The sequence below is a fragment of the Phyllopteryx taeniolatus genome, chromosome 10, assembly GCF_024500385.1.
Source record: "Phyllopteryx taeniolatus isolate TA_2022b chromosome 10, UOR_Ptae_1.2, whole genome shotgun sequence".
NCBI classification, from domain to species: Eukaryota; Metazoa; Chordata; class Actinopteri; order Syngnathiformes; family Syngnathidae; genus Phyllopteryx; species Phyllopteryx taeniolatus.
This window is the reverse complement of record NC_084511.1, coordinates 1,538,283-1,553,866: the sequence shown is the minus strand read 5'-3', so window position 1 is coordinate 1,553,866 and position 15,584 is coordinate 1,538,283. Positions and strand designations below refer to the sequence as shown.

General features: G+C 42.3%; 3 protein-coding genes across 3 annotated transcripts; 1 reads left to right on the top strand and 2 right to left on the bottom strand.

Moving 5' to 3' along the window:
* The first annotated feature begins 248 nt into the window (after positions 1–248).
* Positions 249–3,135, top strand: LOC133484605 (N-acetyllactosaminide beta-1,3-N-acetylglucosaminyltransferase 2-like). The gene is made up of 2 exons (XM_061787452.1): positions 249–434; positions 1,440–3,135. Exon 2 carries the CDS (start codon positions 1,444–1,446, stop codon positions 2,839–2,841), a length of 1,398 nt encoding a protein of 465 aa, XP_061643436.1. The 5' UTR covers positions 249–434; positions 1,440–1,443; the 3' UTR covers positions 2,842–3,135.
* A 1,814-nt stretch (positions 3,136–4,949) lies between these two features.
* eif1ad (eukaryotic translation initiation factor 1A domain containing) lies at positions 4,950–7,176 on the bottom strand. Its single transcript, XM_061787456.1, has 5 exons — positions 6,999–7,176; positions 6,605–6,717; positions 6,364–6,472; positions 5,892–6,000; positions 4,950–5,798 (listed from the first exon to the last, which is right to left on the bottom strand). The coding sequence occupies exons 2-5, from the start codon at positions 6,689–6,691 to the stop codon at positions 5,600–5,602; spliced, it is 504 nt and encodes a 167-aa protein (XP_061643440.1). The 5' UTR covers positions 6,692–6,717; positions 6,999–7,176; the 3' UTR covers positions 4,950–5,599.
* Positions 7,177–7,674: 498 nt separating this feature from the next.
* ctsf (cathepsin F) lies at positions 7,675–14,623 on the bottom strand. Its single transcript, XM_061787453.1, has 14 exons — positions 14,270–14,623; positions 12,864–12,974; positions 12,537–12,618; positions 12,070–12,125; positions 11,831–11,903; positions 11,590–11,703; positions 9,719–9,867; positions 9,520–9,616; positions 9,260–9,340; positions 9,024–9,143; positions 8,751–8,815; positions 8,579–8,669; positions 8,313–8,371; positions 7,675–8,204 (listed from the first exon to the last, which is right to left on the bottom strand). The coding sequence occupies exons 1-14, from the start codon at positions 14,489–14,491 to the stop codon at positions 8,130–8,132; spliced, it is 1,395 nt and encodes a 464-aa protein (XP_061643437.1). The 5' UTR covers positions 14,492–14,623; the 3' UTR covers positions 7,675–8,129.
* Positions 14,624–15,584: the final 961 nt, after the last annotated feature.

Genomic DNA, 15,584 nt, shown 5'->3' with positions numbered 1-15,584 from the left:
TGTATCATAAAAGCATCCCTGGCATTTGAGGGACTCCACCCCACCGTATTCCAGTCAAACCTGATGAGGACTTTAAGAGCGATTAAACCGATAATATGCGCACATCTTCTCTTCAGGAGACTGCTCTCTTGCAGAAGGATTTACATTTCATCAGCTGCTGAACCAGTTCTTTCAGGTGGGGGGGCAGTGGGGATATTTAAAAAGAATGTGACCAACGTTTCAGTTCGCCTCTCTCCCCCATAATTGAAAGGCTGTCATTAGTCCACAGACAAAATGATTTCAATATTATTTCAGCGAGAATGACCGATCGAACTGAGTTTTCTTTTTTACAGGGAATTGAGGCACAATTGTAGTCATCACTACAGCATGGGATACTAATCGCTCCTCATCAGAGGTTTTCAGTAAAAGAAAAAAACTCTTGGGCCAAAAAAGAGGTGAGCAGAACAAATTGAATTCTGAATTATACCCTTCTGAGATGTTATGTTAAACAGCTTTTGGATCTTGTACTACTGCTTCTTTCTAGAAAATTGAGGTTTCATTCATTTAAAATAACTATACATTGATGAGATATTGTGTTTATTTCTTTAAAAGATGAATGGTAATAAAGAAATGTTTTTGAAGCTGGGTACTTGGGCAACTCTTGTAAAATCACATTGGTGAAATTGCAAATTGTACGAATTAGCAATCAGCTCTCTCCAGTCACTCGTGTCTTGTCCAGGTGTTCCTCGTTGTCTCGTCAATTTGTTTGTATTTAGTTCCCTGGTTTCTTTCAGTTCTTGTCGGTTCATTGTCGTTGTCACATGTCTTTGCCATGTCTTAGTCGCCAGTTGTCTTTATCATTGTGGTATGTCATTGTCAGGTGTCATTTTCCCTATCTATTCCACGTCTTACTCACAGGTCATAGTTTGTTTCCAGTTTTAGATATTTGAGTGTTTCTTTGTTACTTTGATTTGATTATCTGTTGTGGGACTTCGTTCAGTTTTCCCTTTTTGAAGATTAAATATTATTATTTTGAGACTCCCGCACTCCTGCCTTGCCTCCCTGCTTCCCTGCAATTGGGTCCACCATGTTCTTGCCTTGCGTTACTCGCCTTCGCTCTAACCACGTACGTGACACCTCCATTTAAAAATGCCATGTTGACGTTCTCCTCCTGACGCAATACAGTACAATTGATGAAACTAACTGACTGATGAGGGACCAAATTGGCAATACAATACACCATATGTATGAAAAGTCTTGTACTGCTGTGACTGTGAGCTCAGTGAGAAGCAGGAATTCTCTTGAAGACCAAAGGTTTTAGATGTTAGTTTTCAGATTCTCCTCATTCTTTTAAACCTCGTTAAGGTGACAAAACATTTCTGACAGCAGTCGCCTCACCTTTATTGTAAACGATGAATTCTTGTCAAAACTAATATACAATATTTTGTCTGCTTTTGCAGTAGAATGGCACGGTTCCACTGTCAGTGGCAGAGAGTCCTCATCTGTGTGTGCAGCACATGCATCTGCCTGGTCCTTCTCTTTGTCTTCCTTGGCGTCATGGTGTGTTCACACATGAATAAGGCGGCACCGCAGGCGACCATTGATGCGTTGCATTCTCCAAAAAGTCATCATTTTGTGGCCTTTGGAAGTTTTAAAAGTAAGAACTTTGCCTCCCTGCCTAAAACTTTCTGGAGGCTCAATGAAGACTCTTTCTGGAACCAACTCCAGGTGGCCATTGACCGCCATTTTAACCCCATCCTGAATGCCCAAAATGCTGTCATGGCCTTTAAGAATAAGGACATTTATGATTCTGTTCTGAGGCTAAGCTTCTTGGCGGTTACTAACTCTGACTCCATGAGGAGGAAATTTGAGCAGCTACCACAGCAGATGCAAGACTTTGTGAGCCGCATGAATCATAGAAACTACCCAGTCATCATGCACTCTACAAATGCAACCTGTGGAGCAGGAGCAGCCAATGAGAAGGAACCACCGCTGCTTCTCCTCGCCATCAAGTCGACCGAGGTGAACTTCAAGAACCGTCAGGCCATCCGACAGACCTGGGGCCAAGTGGGCTGGGTGGCCACACACAGAAAGAACAGTAAGAGAAAACAGGAGATTGGAGGATATATCCGGCGGGTGTTCCTGATAGGCAAAGAGAACCCCCAAGACTCTGGAGGGGATGTAGCTGAGTTGCTGCGGATGGAGGGTCAAAATTACGGTGACATTGTACAGTGGAACTTCAGCGACACTTTTTTCAACCTCACCTTGAAGGACGTTCTCTTCTGGAAGTGGTTCTCGGGCCACTGCGGCCAGACTCGCTTTGTATTCAAGGGTGACGACGACGTTTTTGTCAACACGCCAAACATGATCGCCTACCTCCACGACGAGCTAGAGAGGCCTCATGCAGAACACGCCATGAATGAATTCATGGTTGGCGACGTCATCAGTGCAGCGTTTCCCAATCGAGTGAACCAGTCCAAGTACTTCGTGCCAGACAGCTTCTACAATGGACTCTATCCCACCTATGCAGGTGGCGGAGGAGTGTTGTACTCAGGCCAGATGGCAAAACGTCTACATGAACTTTCTGGAAGAGTTCACCTCTTCCCAATAGACGATGTTTTTGTTGGGATGTGCATGGCTCGGCTGAACGTGTACCCCATCCACCACCCTGGCTTCCTCACGTTTGACTTCCCTGACAACGAAGAGCAGGAGCCGTGTGCATACCACACGATCCTCTTGGTCCATAAACGAAGCCCAATGCAGCTAATTGAACTGTGGGATAGCGTGTCAAAGACACAGAATGAGTGTTGGCATGTGCCACTGAGGGTTTCTGACAAGAAGTCAAACCCAACAAAAGTTTAGTTTACTACTACTTGCAGCACGATCTTTGAGGGGGAGTAAAAAAGTAATGACCCCAATTTTCCTCTAGTACATATATATACATACATATATATACATATATATATATATATATATATATATACATATATATACATATCCATCCATCCATCCATTTTCTGAGCCGCTTCTCCTCACTACGGTCGCGGGCGTGCTGGAGCCTATCCCAGCTGTCATCGGGCAGGAGGCGGGGTACAACCTGAACTGGTTGTCAGCCAATCGCAGGGCACATACAAACAAACAACCATTCGCACTCACAGTCACACTTACAGGCGATTTAGAGTCTCCAATTAACATATATATATATACATATATATATATATATATATACACATATATATATATATACATATATATATACATATATATACATATATATATATACACATATATATATATACATATATATACATATATACACATATATACATATATATATACATATATACACATATATACATATATATACACACATATATATATATATACATACATATATATGTGTATATATATATATATATATATATATATGTATATATATATATATATATGTATATATATATGTATATATGTGTATATATATGTGTATATATATGTATATATGTGTATATATGTATATATATGTATATATATATATATGTATATATATATATATATATATATATGTGTGTGTATATATATATATGTCTTCCCATCTACACAATCGTCAAAATCCTACTCCTCCACATATTCCAACACGTTGCTCGCCCTTGCTATAGTGTCGCGCGCCGTGTTTGTCAATTTCAACGTCACTTCCGGTAGCCCTTGTGGTGCATAGAGTAACTACAGCTTCGGGTATGTTCGGGTAGGGCTCAATATGCATCATAAAAACCAAATTTTTAGCTAAAACTATGGTTGAAAACTTGCTGGACGTTATGTGCATGTATTACATAACATATAAACAATGCAAATATTCATTTTAACTGAGCCCATAACATCTTTGTCATCTGACCTTTAAACAGCTGTAGCTCATTCAGAATGCTGCAGCTCGGGTTCTGACCAGAACAAAGAGGTCAGAGCATATTACTCCAATTCTAAAGTCTTTACACTAGCTTCCAGTCAGCTTGAGAATAGATTTTAAAGTTCTGCTACTGGTCAATAAATCACTAAACGGTTTGGTCCTGACTACATGAATGAAATACGAAAGAAAAAAAAATTTATTCCTCAGGCGGGACTACGTCAAAAACCAACATCAATGTGTAAAGTATATTACCACATGGGCTCAGGAACACTTCAGAAAACCAATGTCAGTAAATACAGTTTGGCGCTACATCCGTAAGTGCAACTTGAAACTCTACTATGCAAAGCAAAAGCCATTTATCAACAACACCCAGAAACGCCGCCGGCTTCTCTGGACCAGAGCTCATCTAAGATGGACTGATGCAAAGTGGAAAAGTGTGCTGTGGTCCGACGAGTCCACATTTCAAATTGTTTTTGGAAATTGTGGACGGTTGTGTCCTCCGGGCCAGAGGAAAAGAACCATCCGGACTGTTATGGACGCAAAGTTCAAAAGCCAGCATCTGTGATGGTATGGTGCTGTGTTAGGGCAACTTACACATCTGTGAAGGTACCATTATTGCAGAAAGGTACATACAGGTTTTGGAGAAACATGCTGCCATCCAAGCAACGTCTTTTTCATGGACACCCCTGCTTATTTCAGCAAGACAATGCCAAACCACATTCTGCACGTGTTACAACAGCGTGGCTTCGTAGTAAAAGAGTGCGGGTACTAGACTGGCCTGTCCGCAGTCCAGACCTGTCTCCCATTGAAAATGTGTGGCGCATTATGAAGCGTGAAATACGACAACGGAGACCCCGGACTGTTGAACAGCTGAAGCTGTACATCAAGCAAGAATGGGAAAGAATTCCACCTACAAAGCTTCAACAATTAGTGTCCTCAGTTCCCATGTTGAATGTTGTTAAAAGAAAAGGTGATGCAACACAGTGGTACACATGACCCTGTCCCAGCTTTTTTGGAACGTGTTGCAGCCATAAAATTCTAAGTTCATGATTATTTGCTAAAAACAATCAAGTTTATCAGTTTGAACATGAAATATCTTGTCTTTTTATTGTATTCAATTAAATAAAAACAATACAATGATTTGCAAATCATGTTCTACTTATATTTATATTTAACACAATGTCCCACCTTCATTGGAATTGGGGTTGGACTAAAGGAGCTGCAAGCTATGAAATTGTAACTTACATAATTCTCTTTCATAAAATGATAAACGTGATACAATTTAGGATCCAGACATAAAGTTTATAAGCACAAAATAAACGAATGGTTGTTTGGCTATATGTGCCCTGCGATTGGCTGGCGACCAGTTCAGGGTGCACCCTGCCTCTCACCCGAAGATAGCTGGGATAGGCTCCAGCACGCCGGCGACCCTTGTGAGGAGAAGCGGTACAGAAAATGGATGGAAAACCGTGTGGAAATGTTTGTCATCAATTTCAGTGAAATGTAAAAAAAAAAAAAAACATGTTTCTTGAGATTCAAATGTGGGTGCCCGTGCACCGAACAATTAATTACGTGCAAGAATGAGGCCAGCCATCAAAGCGTCCATGCGGCTGTGATGTGAAGCCTGGAAGGAACGAGGAAGCTGTAGGATCAGCGGGAAAAAAGAACTATAATGCCTGAGAATTGTCACAATACGAGTCGGCAGCCTCAGTGTTCCCACTATCACTCTGTGTCCTGAGCGTCGCTGTCCTCTTCATCGTCACTCTCACTGTACTGGTAGGTGGAGCGGTTGGTGTTCACAAACAAATCGTCCTCGTCTTCGGCGTCGCCAGCGCTGTCCTCCTCTTGGTGTTTCTCCTCAGTGTTGTTTTCCTGGTCTGGCTGTTGGTTTGCCTTGTTTTCAATCACAAAGCCTTGGGGCCTGGAGGCACACGATTGGGACAATTTCACTCAAGCACATTGAGGGGGTTCACACGCACCAGTCAGTGTGTGTTGCGTTTGACTTGCCACACACCAGAGATTCTGTTTTTGCAGGTACACAATGTGATCTTTGTAAAGAATGGAGCTGATTTCTGCCTTCACCTTCTCTCCCTCCTCAATTGGATCCACGATCACATAGTCACCTAGATGTGAGGGAACAAATAAAATAACATCAGGTCAGAACCTTTAGAGAAAGACCAAGGTGCGGAAAAATGAGATCACAAAATCACAAGCGTTGGCAGGCACATGAAAATGTGATGCTTTGATATGTCCAAAAACACTGAGGAAACAGGAATATTTTATATCATTTTGGTGTACTGGAAAAGATTAGCGGAGAATTACAAGAAATTTTTAGTTGTAGTTAATGTCACTCAGAGAGAAAATGCATGACGGGTTCACGGTAGCATTAGGTTGGTAGGATGGGAGGTCGCAGGTCAAAAGAAAGTTGTGCGTCACAGATGTTTTGGAGGGCTCCTGATGGCATGTCTTCCAACTCTTGCACTCACCTCTCTTGATCCAAATATTCTTGCGGAACTTTGTGGGCATGCTCACCAGGAACATCTCGCCCTGAGCTGTGACAGTTTCATGGAGGTTGTTACCACGACTACCAGTCACCTACAAGAGACAGTGAGAGGGGGGAAATTTGAGACAGAAAATGAAGAATAAATAGTTGGGATCCTGGCTCATATGTAAGGATTTGCAATCCATTGTAGTAAAATATCACGTAGCATGAAAAGTCTTCCAAACCTTCACAATCTGCTGCTTCTCCGTCGGCACGAAAACGTCTCCAAGAATCTCCTTGACGACGTGCTTGCGTTTAGTGGCCTGTGACATTATGAAATGTTCGCGTTCTAAGCCAGCTGAGGAAATGGGGAAAAAGAAACAAATACATAAAGGTAGTCTACTGTTATCGTAACTCGAATCCTGAGAAAATGGTAACAGCCATTTTTTTTTTTTTAATCATATCACAACAACTTTTACAACAGAACGTTCAGTTAAATTGAGACATTTTTGTAGGCTCCTCTCTAAACGTATTTGCGAACGTGTGTTGACAATTTGAAGTGAATCCTTTTCCTCACGTGACCGCTACTTAGCTGACGTTAGCCAAGCTCTACCGGTTTAGTGCTAGTTATAAAAGTACCTTGAAATGATGAACGTCTTCTCAGTAGCAAATGTGTCCCTGTGTCTTGTCAGGATCCAAAAGTGGCCTCAAAAGAATGAAAGGGCTGTTGTATTCACAGTTCAATTGGACCACATGCGTTACGCGTCCACTTTACTTCACTTCACTTCCGGAACACGTTCGAGACCTTCTTCTTCTGCTGCTGCTTTTTCCTTCTTCTTCGTTTAATGACGGCCGGCAACAAACGTTCTGGTCCATTACCGCCACCTACCACGGAGTTTGGGACACCGTCACGATGCCTCCAGGGTGAACGCGAAAGAAAAAATGCAGTAAAAATAAATAAATAAAATGTTTTTTTTAATTTTAATACGTAGAAAAAGCTTTTTTTTTTTTTTTTTTTTCTACTTTTGCTGCCACACTACTCAGACCGGTAGTGTGGCTGTGCTTTTTTTTTTTTTTTTTTTTTGCAAAAGTACAAATACTTAACAGTAATTTGTTACTGATTTTTCAGGTATATGTACTTCACTTTTTGGACGACTTTTGAATTTTACAACATTTTAAACCAGATATCTACTTTCTGCTCCTTATGTTGTCAAAATGTTGTTACTATTTCCAGCCTTATCATTTGACCACACCACATAAACAAGTACAGAGACAAACAAGCAAACACACAAATAAATAAATATGGGTCCATTCATTTGAATTTATTTCTCATCATTTATTTATTTCTTATCAGCTTCTAACAAATGTAAGAGTAGGTAAACAAATATGGGCTAATCCGGCCAGATGACCGTTAACGTTTCCTCAGCCAGTGGTAATAAAATTCATAGCACATGTGGCCTAACTATGACTAGTGCCTCATATAGACCGTTACTGTCAGAGAAAATGACTTCAAACCAATGCTTGACATTTAAACAATTAAAAGCGCACATTAAATCAACGGTAAATTAACTTAAAATTTCAGTATATTATTTTGAAGCTAGTAATAGTAGTTGTGGTATGTGTTTGAAGGAAAACGAGCCTGGTTTAACAGTAACATCACGAGGACGCGGGTATGGGTACGTCATGCAGTCCGGCTCAAATGTCTGCAATCACAATATGACATTATGCATCTGTGCGCGGGAAACGGCAAGAAAGTGCAGTTTCATTGAATTAGGTGACAACAGCAGACGAAGCCATCCTGTTGATCCCACATGCATTGGAGCCCCTGTATAGGTAGTAGTAACCCTGTGTGAGAAACAAATAATAATGATACAACAGATCAAGTTTTACTGTGTTCAACGGTCATTTTGTCATCCGCAAAGACTGCTCCTGTCTGCCTTGGGTTTGACTTACCTGCTCCCCATAATCCTCACCCCAGCTGTTTTTGATGGCCCAGAATGGAATTCCCTGACCTGAAAAGACACAGTCCATGATGCCAGATTAATACAGCCTCATATGAAATCTATTGATGTCATGATCTATTAACATATGAAACCTAAAATAAGATGGATACAATTTGCCCAGTTGTGTGTCAATTTCCTTCTCCTGTTCACGTTGCAGTTCAGTCATCGGAACCGCCGCGCTAGCAATGAGTTAGCCGTTCGTAGATAATCACTTACGATCTCCGTAGCCCACCAGAAGCACTGCGTGGTCAATCATCCAGGGGTTACAGAAGATCTTGAAAGGGTGGGAAACACCCTTCTTGTAAAACTGCACAATAAGTCAAATGAAAGCAATTAGCCGTGCTTATGGCTTCTTCTCAATGAAGTCAACAGTGACGGTTGGGTTTACCTGCATGGCAAAAGCATTCAGAGCTACAGAGATGGGGCCGTTTTCAGCCAACCAAGCTGCAATTTCTGCGAAAACCAAACACACCCACATATCCTTTTCGAACAGATATTCAAAAGCCTAAACATCCACCACCTGCACTGACCAATGCTGCCTTTTGACAATTGCACATGATCAGGGGACACTTGTGTTTATATATTGCCTTGTGTGCGTCATGTTGTACTTTAGTCTATTGAATGTCACGATTATGTCTGCTCCTTCCTTTTGTGGCCTCACCATTTTCATCTTTGGACAGCTCCACAGAGCTGTTGATGTATGCGGCTACCTTCCTGCTGGTGAAGTCGCACTTCTGTTTGCGGCCGGTGTAGGAGTAGTCGCTCTCCAACTCCAGACCGCCTTAGCCACACGTGCAGGAAGACCATCGTTAGACACACTGGCAACATGATGCATTGTTCCAGCACGATCCTCGGCTAGGAACAATGGGAATTGGAAGCGGATTGACTCATGCTTACCGAGATTCTCAATTGCTTCGTAAGCATTTGATGGCAACCCGCCTCTGCACGCCTGGTCCAGCCCATCGCAGTCAACCAGCTCTGTAACCCAGAATTCAATAAACCAATCATACCATCCATGCATCCATCCAATTTCTGAGCCGCTTCTCCTCACTAGGGTCGCGGGAGTGCTGGAGCCCAACCCAGCTATCATCGGGCAGGACGATCATACCGTGCTGAGAATTTATTTCACGTAAACACCTTTGGCGGCAGAACATTACCTTGCTCGGACAAAGACTGCAGAGTTCCGTTTTTCAGAAACCACTGTCCTTCGATGTTCCCTGTGACTGAAAATGCCCAGCAAGATCCACACATACCCTACAAGACACACACGCACATTTAATACTGTGTGATCTCGTCGTCGGTTTTAGCATTTCATTCGTCACATGCTATTGAGTGCAAGTCCTACTGTCGTGGTACCTGGTTCTTAACAGGGCTAACAGCGCCATGATCTCGCCAATCCCAGCTGGCAGGGGCGGGGCTTCGGGCAGAAGGGGCCAACTTCATTGGTCGCTGGAGGGTCCACTGGCTCAGCAGCGGGTTCAGGTAAGTAGAGCGAAACTCTTCCTCTGGAAGCAAAGTGAAGGAAACCAGTTCGCTCATGACTATCTTTTGAAAGAAAAGATAATCTTGTGTCTAGCTAGAAACAGCGTGGCAGTTATATGCTAACATACAGTGGGTACGGAAAGTATTCAGACCCCCTTATATTTTTCACTCTTTTTTATATTGCAGTCATTTAAGTTCATTTTTTCCCCACATTAATGTACACACAGCACCCCGTATTGACAGAAAAAAATGGAATTGTTGACATTTTTGCAGATTTATGAAAAAAGAAAAACTGAAATATCACAGAGCCATAAGTATTCAGACCCTTTGCTCAATATTTAGGAAGAAGCACCCTTTTGAGCTAATACAGCCATGTGTCTTTTTGGGAATGATGCAACAAGTTTTTCACACCTGGATTTGGGGATCGTCTGCCATTCGTCCTTGCAGATCCTCTCCAGTTCTGTCAGGTTGGATGGTGAACATTGGTGCACAGCCATTTTCAGGTCTCTCCTGAGATGCTTCAAGTCAGGGCTCTGGCTGGGCCATTCAAGAACAGTCACGGAGTTGCTCTGAAGCCACACCTTCGTTATTTTAGCTGTGTGCTTAGGGTCATTGTCTTGTTAGAAGGTGAACCTCCGGCCCAGTCTGAGGTCATGAGCACTCTGGAGAAGGTTTTCGGTCCAGGATATCCCTGTACATCTTTCCTTCAATTGCGACCAGTTGTCCTGTCCCTGCAGCTGAAAAGCACCCCCACAGCATGATGCTGCCACCACCATGCTTGACTGTTGGGACTGTATTGGACAGGTGATGAGCAGTGCCTGCTTTTCTCCACACATACCGCTTAGAATTCAGGCCAAAAAGTTCTATCTTGGTCTCATCAGACCAGAGAATCTTATTTCTCACCATCTTGGAGTCCTTCAGGTGTTTTTTAGCAAACTCCTTGCGGGCTTTCATGTGTCTTGCACTGAGGAGAGGCTTCCTGTCGGGCCACTCTGCCATAAAGCCCCGACTGGTGGAGGGCTGCAGTGATGGTTGACTTTCTAGAACTTTCTCCCATCTCCTGACTGCATCTCTGGAGCTCAGTCACAGTGATCTGTGGGTTCTTCTTTACCTCTCTCACCATGGCTCTTCCACCCCGATCGCTCAGTTTGGCCAGACAGCCAGCTTCAGGAAGTATTCTGGTCGGCCCAAATGTCTTCCATTTCAGGATTATGGAGGCCACTGTGCTCTTAGGAACCTTAAGTGCAGCAGAATTTGTTTTTGTAATCATGGCCAGATCTGTGCCTTGCCACAATTCTGTCTCTGAGCTCTTCAGGCAGTTCCTTTGACCTCATGATTCTCATTTGCTCTGACATTCATTGTGAGCTCTAAGGTCTTATATAGACAGGTGTGTGGCTTTCCTAATCAAGTCCAATCAGTATAATCAAACACAGCTGGACTCCAATGACGGTGGAGAACCATCTCAATGATGATCAGAAGAAATGGACAGCACCCGAATTAAATATATGAGTGTCACAGCAAAGGGTCTGAATTCTTATGGCTGTGTGATATTTCAGTTTTTATTTTTTAATAAATCTGCAAAAATTTCAACAATTCAATTTTTTTTCTGTCAATCTGGGGTGCTGTGTATACATTAATGAGGAAAAAAATGAACTTAATTGATTTTAACAAATGGCTGCAAAATAACAGAGTGAAAAATTGAAGAGGGTCTGAATACTTTCCGTACCCATTGTATGTATACGCACCAGTTAGGTCACTGAACTTGGTGATGCCATACTCGGCAGATCCTTCATCTAAAGACTGGATTTTTGCAGCGGTCTTAAAGTTCTCGTGGAAGATCTGCAAGCGGCGGTCGGTCTCTAAACACACAAAATAACACATAAGACAACCAGGTTGTGCATTGTGTATTTTAAAAAACTCAATTCACATGAAATCCCAATGAGTACATGCGCAAACGAAGTCTTGCTTCTATGCGTTTATACTCACCCTCCTGGGTGCCATACACCTTACTGTACTGAACCATGAAGTCTTTGAAAAGGCCCACCAACTCCACAGACTCCTGATGAATAGAGAACAGCCAAACATGCATGCTCAATCTTATCCTACACTTCAACTTGATTGATCTATTTACTCAACAAAGACACGGTTAGATAAAAACGATCGGTATTGTGCTGTGTTTGTTGTCTGTACTGTCAACTGATTGAAGCATGACGTTTTTTTTTCACCTCCAGATGCTGGTCAGGGAAAGCGTCCTCAACTGTAGTTGTTTCTTCCGGTCCAGCTGATAAGAAAGAAGTTTTAAGTAAACAAGTAACATAATATACAGCACTCTACAAAACGCTCCGGCCACAATGGATTTGTTGTTTTGCCAATACGATGAATATATATCTAGAACTGCACAGCGCACTAAAGACTGAACTGTTGATAATCAATGAAAAATCATGGGTACATAATATGTCATATTATGACTTTACAGAGTCAGTTCAATCTCGTTTTTGGCCCATTTTGCACACCGTGTAGACAAATAATCATTCCCACTCAATTTTGAGCATGCATGTTTCTGGAATGTGGGTGGAAGCCAGACTACACACGCATGCACAGGGAGAAAATGCAAGTTCCACACAAGAACCCAGATTTTCAGATATATATATATATTTCAAAGTAAAAAAAAAAGGATAACGCTTTTATTTACCTTTTGGTTGGCATTTCTGTTTGAGCAGATTTGAAGTTGCCTGCCAGGGTATGTCCCAGATTTCAAACACACACACCTCAGGCTAGAAAATAAATAAATAAATAAATAAATAAATAAATAAATAAATAAATAAATAAATAAATAAATAAAATAAAATAAAATAAAATAAAATAAAATAAAATAAAATAAAATAGCATGCAGCCTTTGTTTTACGGAATCATGTGCATCCAGAATCTCTTTAAACTGTTTAGTCACGGGTGGAAAGTCAATGTGCTCATCAGTCTGCTGAACATTTAAAAAAATAAAATAAAAAATAAAAAAGCCAACCTTAAGTTGTTGTAACTCGGGATAGAAGTCGCAAGTCCGGAGCATCGTGGATTTCTTACACTGAGTATTACTCATCTCCACCGTTATAGTGTAGCGGATTCCCTTAACCAGCTGGAAATAAAAAAAGACGGCATTTATTTGGATTGAACAAAGAAAAGCATTCTCTATATCATTTAGGCAGACATTGTTTTGATACATACAAGAAATACGAGGGCCACACTGGAAAACTACGTACAAGACAAGTTGTAATCTTATGAGGAAAAAATATATATATTTGCTAGAATAACATTTATATTTATTCACTAAAATATTGTGTATTTTCCAGATCAGATCACCGTGCCGCCGACTTCATATATTGAAAATATTAAAAAGATACATATATAGATAGATAAACATAAATACAAATTTTTTTTTTTTTTTATTTTCCTAATTATAAGCACATCACAAATTCAAACTATCATATATATATATATATATATCTTTTATGATGATCACTTGGGCGTACTATGTTACTTTATTTTATTGTCGATCATGACGGTGGTTCTTGATGAGTCAAGTATGTTTCTTTAGGTGATAGTGGGAAAACATTGAGAACCACTGAGCTAGGAAAAAAGAACTTTAAATCTCAAAAATTGACAACTTTATTCTTGTAAAATTACAACTTTATAATTCTCGAATTATAGTACTTTTTAATTTAGAATATAAGACTTTGTTTTCTCAAAAATACAAATTTATTTCTGTAAAATTACGATTTCAATTTTGAAACTGTAGGACTTCACCATCGTAAAAGAATTATTTTATTTCAGTATTTTAGAATCTTTTTAATCAAGAAAATAAATGACTTTGTTCTCATAAAATTACAACTTCAATCATTATTGAGACTTGACACCGTTTTGAAACCATACATTTTTTTTTTAAATCTTGAAAATACACAAGTGCATTCTGGTAAAATAATTATTTTAATCTTCAACTCGTACTTGAATCTCTATTTCCCCCCTGGATTTTCGGTTGACCCCACTTCTTCCGATTTTCAACCGGTAATAGTCTACGTTGTCTACGTCATATTGTTCCCGTCGGTCTGCTGCACCTGGCGGCTCCTTCCTGTTGTCGAACTTGACCTGTCACGTGATCCCATCTTGACAAAAAAAAAAACTTTCACTTCACTAAATGCCAGTTAAATAATTTCCTGTTACGCAAAACAGGAAACACGGTGAGTCGAGTTACCATTTTTTATTTTTTATTATTTTTTGTAATTATTATTTTCCTTTTCAGATTGCAGCGAGGTCAGCGATGTGCTACGCAGTCTATTTGTGGTGTCGTTTGAAAAGGACAACACTGTTTGTGTACGGCAAATGACAAATACATTATTACAAATACTTTGTGTGTGAGTGTGAAGTGTGAAGTACCTGTTTGGTGGCGGAGATGAGCCGGCTGACTTTGCGGAGGTGCATCGCGTTGGAGCCCGAGTTGTAGCGCTCCTCGGCGAACCGCAGAGCCTTCTTCAAGCCGGGGTCGGCCTCCCTCACACGGACGGCGTAGACGGGAGGGCCGTCGACGTCCTCGCCGAGCCCAGCGCCGAGCACCGCGACCAAAGCCGCGCAGACAAAGGCCTGACAGCCAGTCGCCATGTCGCCTCCGATGTGGCTGAAGAAGAAAGAGGACGCGCTTTCAGTTCGCGGACGGCCCAAAAAAAAAAAAACGAGTTCCGACTGTGAGATTTGGTTGTTGCCAAACAAATCTGCGACGGCTCTGTGGGAGGAGGCAGTTGAGTCGGCGAGTGGGGCGTATTCAAGAACACTCGAGTTCAAGCACTGGCACCAATGCGCACGCTAATTTAGCAACGCTGCCTTTCGTCAACGCTTTCAACCAGGAACTTGAACGGCGACATAATAAATATTGAAATCGACAATAGTGCTCGCATTTACCCACACGATGGCTGCTAACGCTCTTTTCACATCAAAACAAAACGCATCTGACATTGCTCTATGAATATGATGACGATTTTGATGAGGCGCACTATTGAACTAGCGAGCGGGGTGTGTTCAATAGCGACACGCGCCTCTGCTTATTTAGCATCGTCCTACATCTTTATGTACAGCATGTTATGGAACGTTCAACTTGTAACTTCATAAGCGACTCAGGTTGCCCTTGCCCGGACGCGGGTCACCGGGACCCCCTCTGGAGCCAGGCCTGGAGGTGGGGCTCGAAGGCGAGCGCCCGGTGGCCGGGCCTGCACCCATGGGGCCCGGCCGGGCACAGGCCGAAAGGGTAACGTGGGTCCCCCTTCCCATGGGCTCACCACCTGTGGGAGGGGCCATAGGGGTCGGGTGCAGTGCGAGCTGGGCGGTGGCCGAAGGCGGGGACCTTGGCGATCCGATCCCCGGCTACAGAAGCTGGCTCTAGGGACGTGGAATGTCACCTCTCTGGCAGGGAAGGAGCCCGAGCTGGTCTGTGAGGTCGAGACGTTCCGACGAGATATAGTCGGACTCGCCTCCACGCACAGCTTGGGCTCTGGTACCAGTCCTCTCGAGAGGGGTTGGACTCTCTTCCACTCTGGAGTTGCCCCCGGTGAGAGGCGCCGAGCAGGTGTGGGTATACTTATTGCCCCCGCCACCCGGCTCGGCGCCTGTACGTTGGGGTTCACCCCGGTGGACGAGAGTGTAGCCTCCCTCCTTTTTAAAAAGGGGGACCGGAGGGTATGTTCCAACTACAGGGGGATCA

What these genes read in the sequence shown, in the direction of transcription:
- eif1ad (XM_061787456.1), bottom strand. Translation starts at nt 6,691, where the DNA reads ATGTCACAGGCCACTAAACGCAAGCACGTCGTCAAGGAGATTCTTGGA. An exon ending in GAATATTTGGATCAAGAGAG is followed by an intron (nt 6,001 to 6,363) that starts GTGAGTGCAAGA and finishes CCTCACATCTAG; the next exon opens with GTGACTATGTGATCGTGGAT. An exon ending in CTGCAAAAACAGAATCTCTG is followed by an intron (nt 5,799 to 5,891) that starts GTGTGTGGCAAG and finishes GTGTGCCTCCAG; the next exon opens with GCCCCAAGGCTTTGTGATTG.
- LOC133484605 (XM_061787452.1), top strand. Translation starts at nt 1,444, where the DNA reads ATGGCACGGTTCCACTGTCAGTGGCAGAGAGTCCTCATCTGTGTGTGC.
- ctsf (XM_061787453.1), bottom strand. Translation starts at nt 14,491, where the DNA reads ATGGCGACTGGCTGTCAGGCCTTTGTCTGCGCGGCTTTGGTCGCGGTG. An exon ending in ACAGAAATGCCAACCAAAAG is followed by an intron (nt 12,126 to 12,536) that starts GTAAATAAAAGC and finishes CTTTCTTATCAG; the next exon opens with CTGGACCGGAAGAAACAACT. An exon ending in TCCCTGACCAGCATCTGGAG is followed by an intron (nt 11,904 to 12,069) that starts GTGAAAAAAAAA and finishes TCTATTCATCAG; the next exon opens with GAGTCTGTGGAGTTGGTGGG.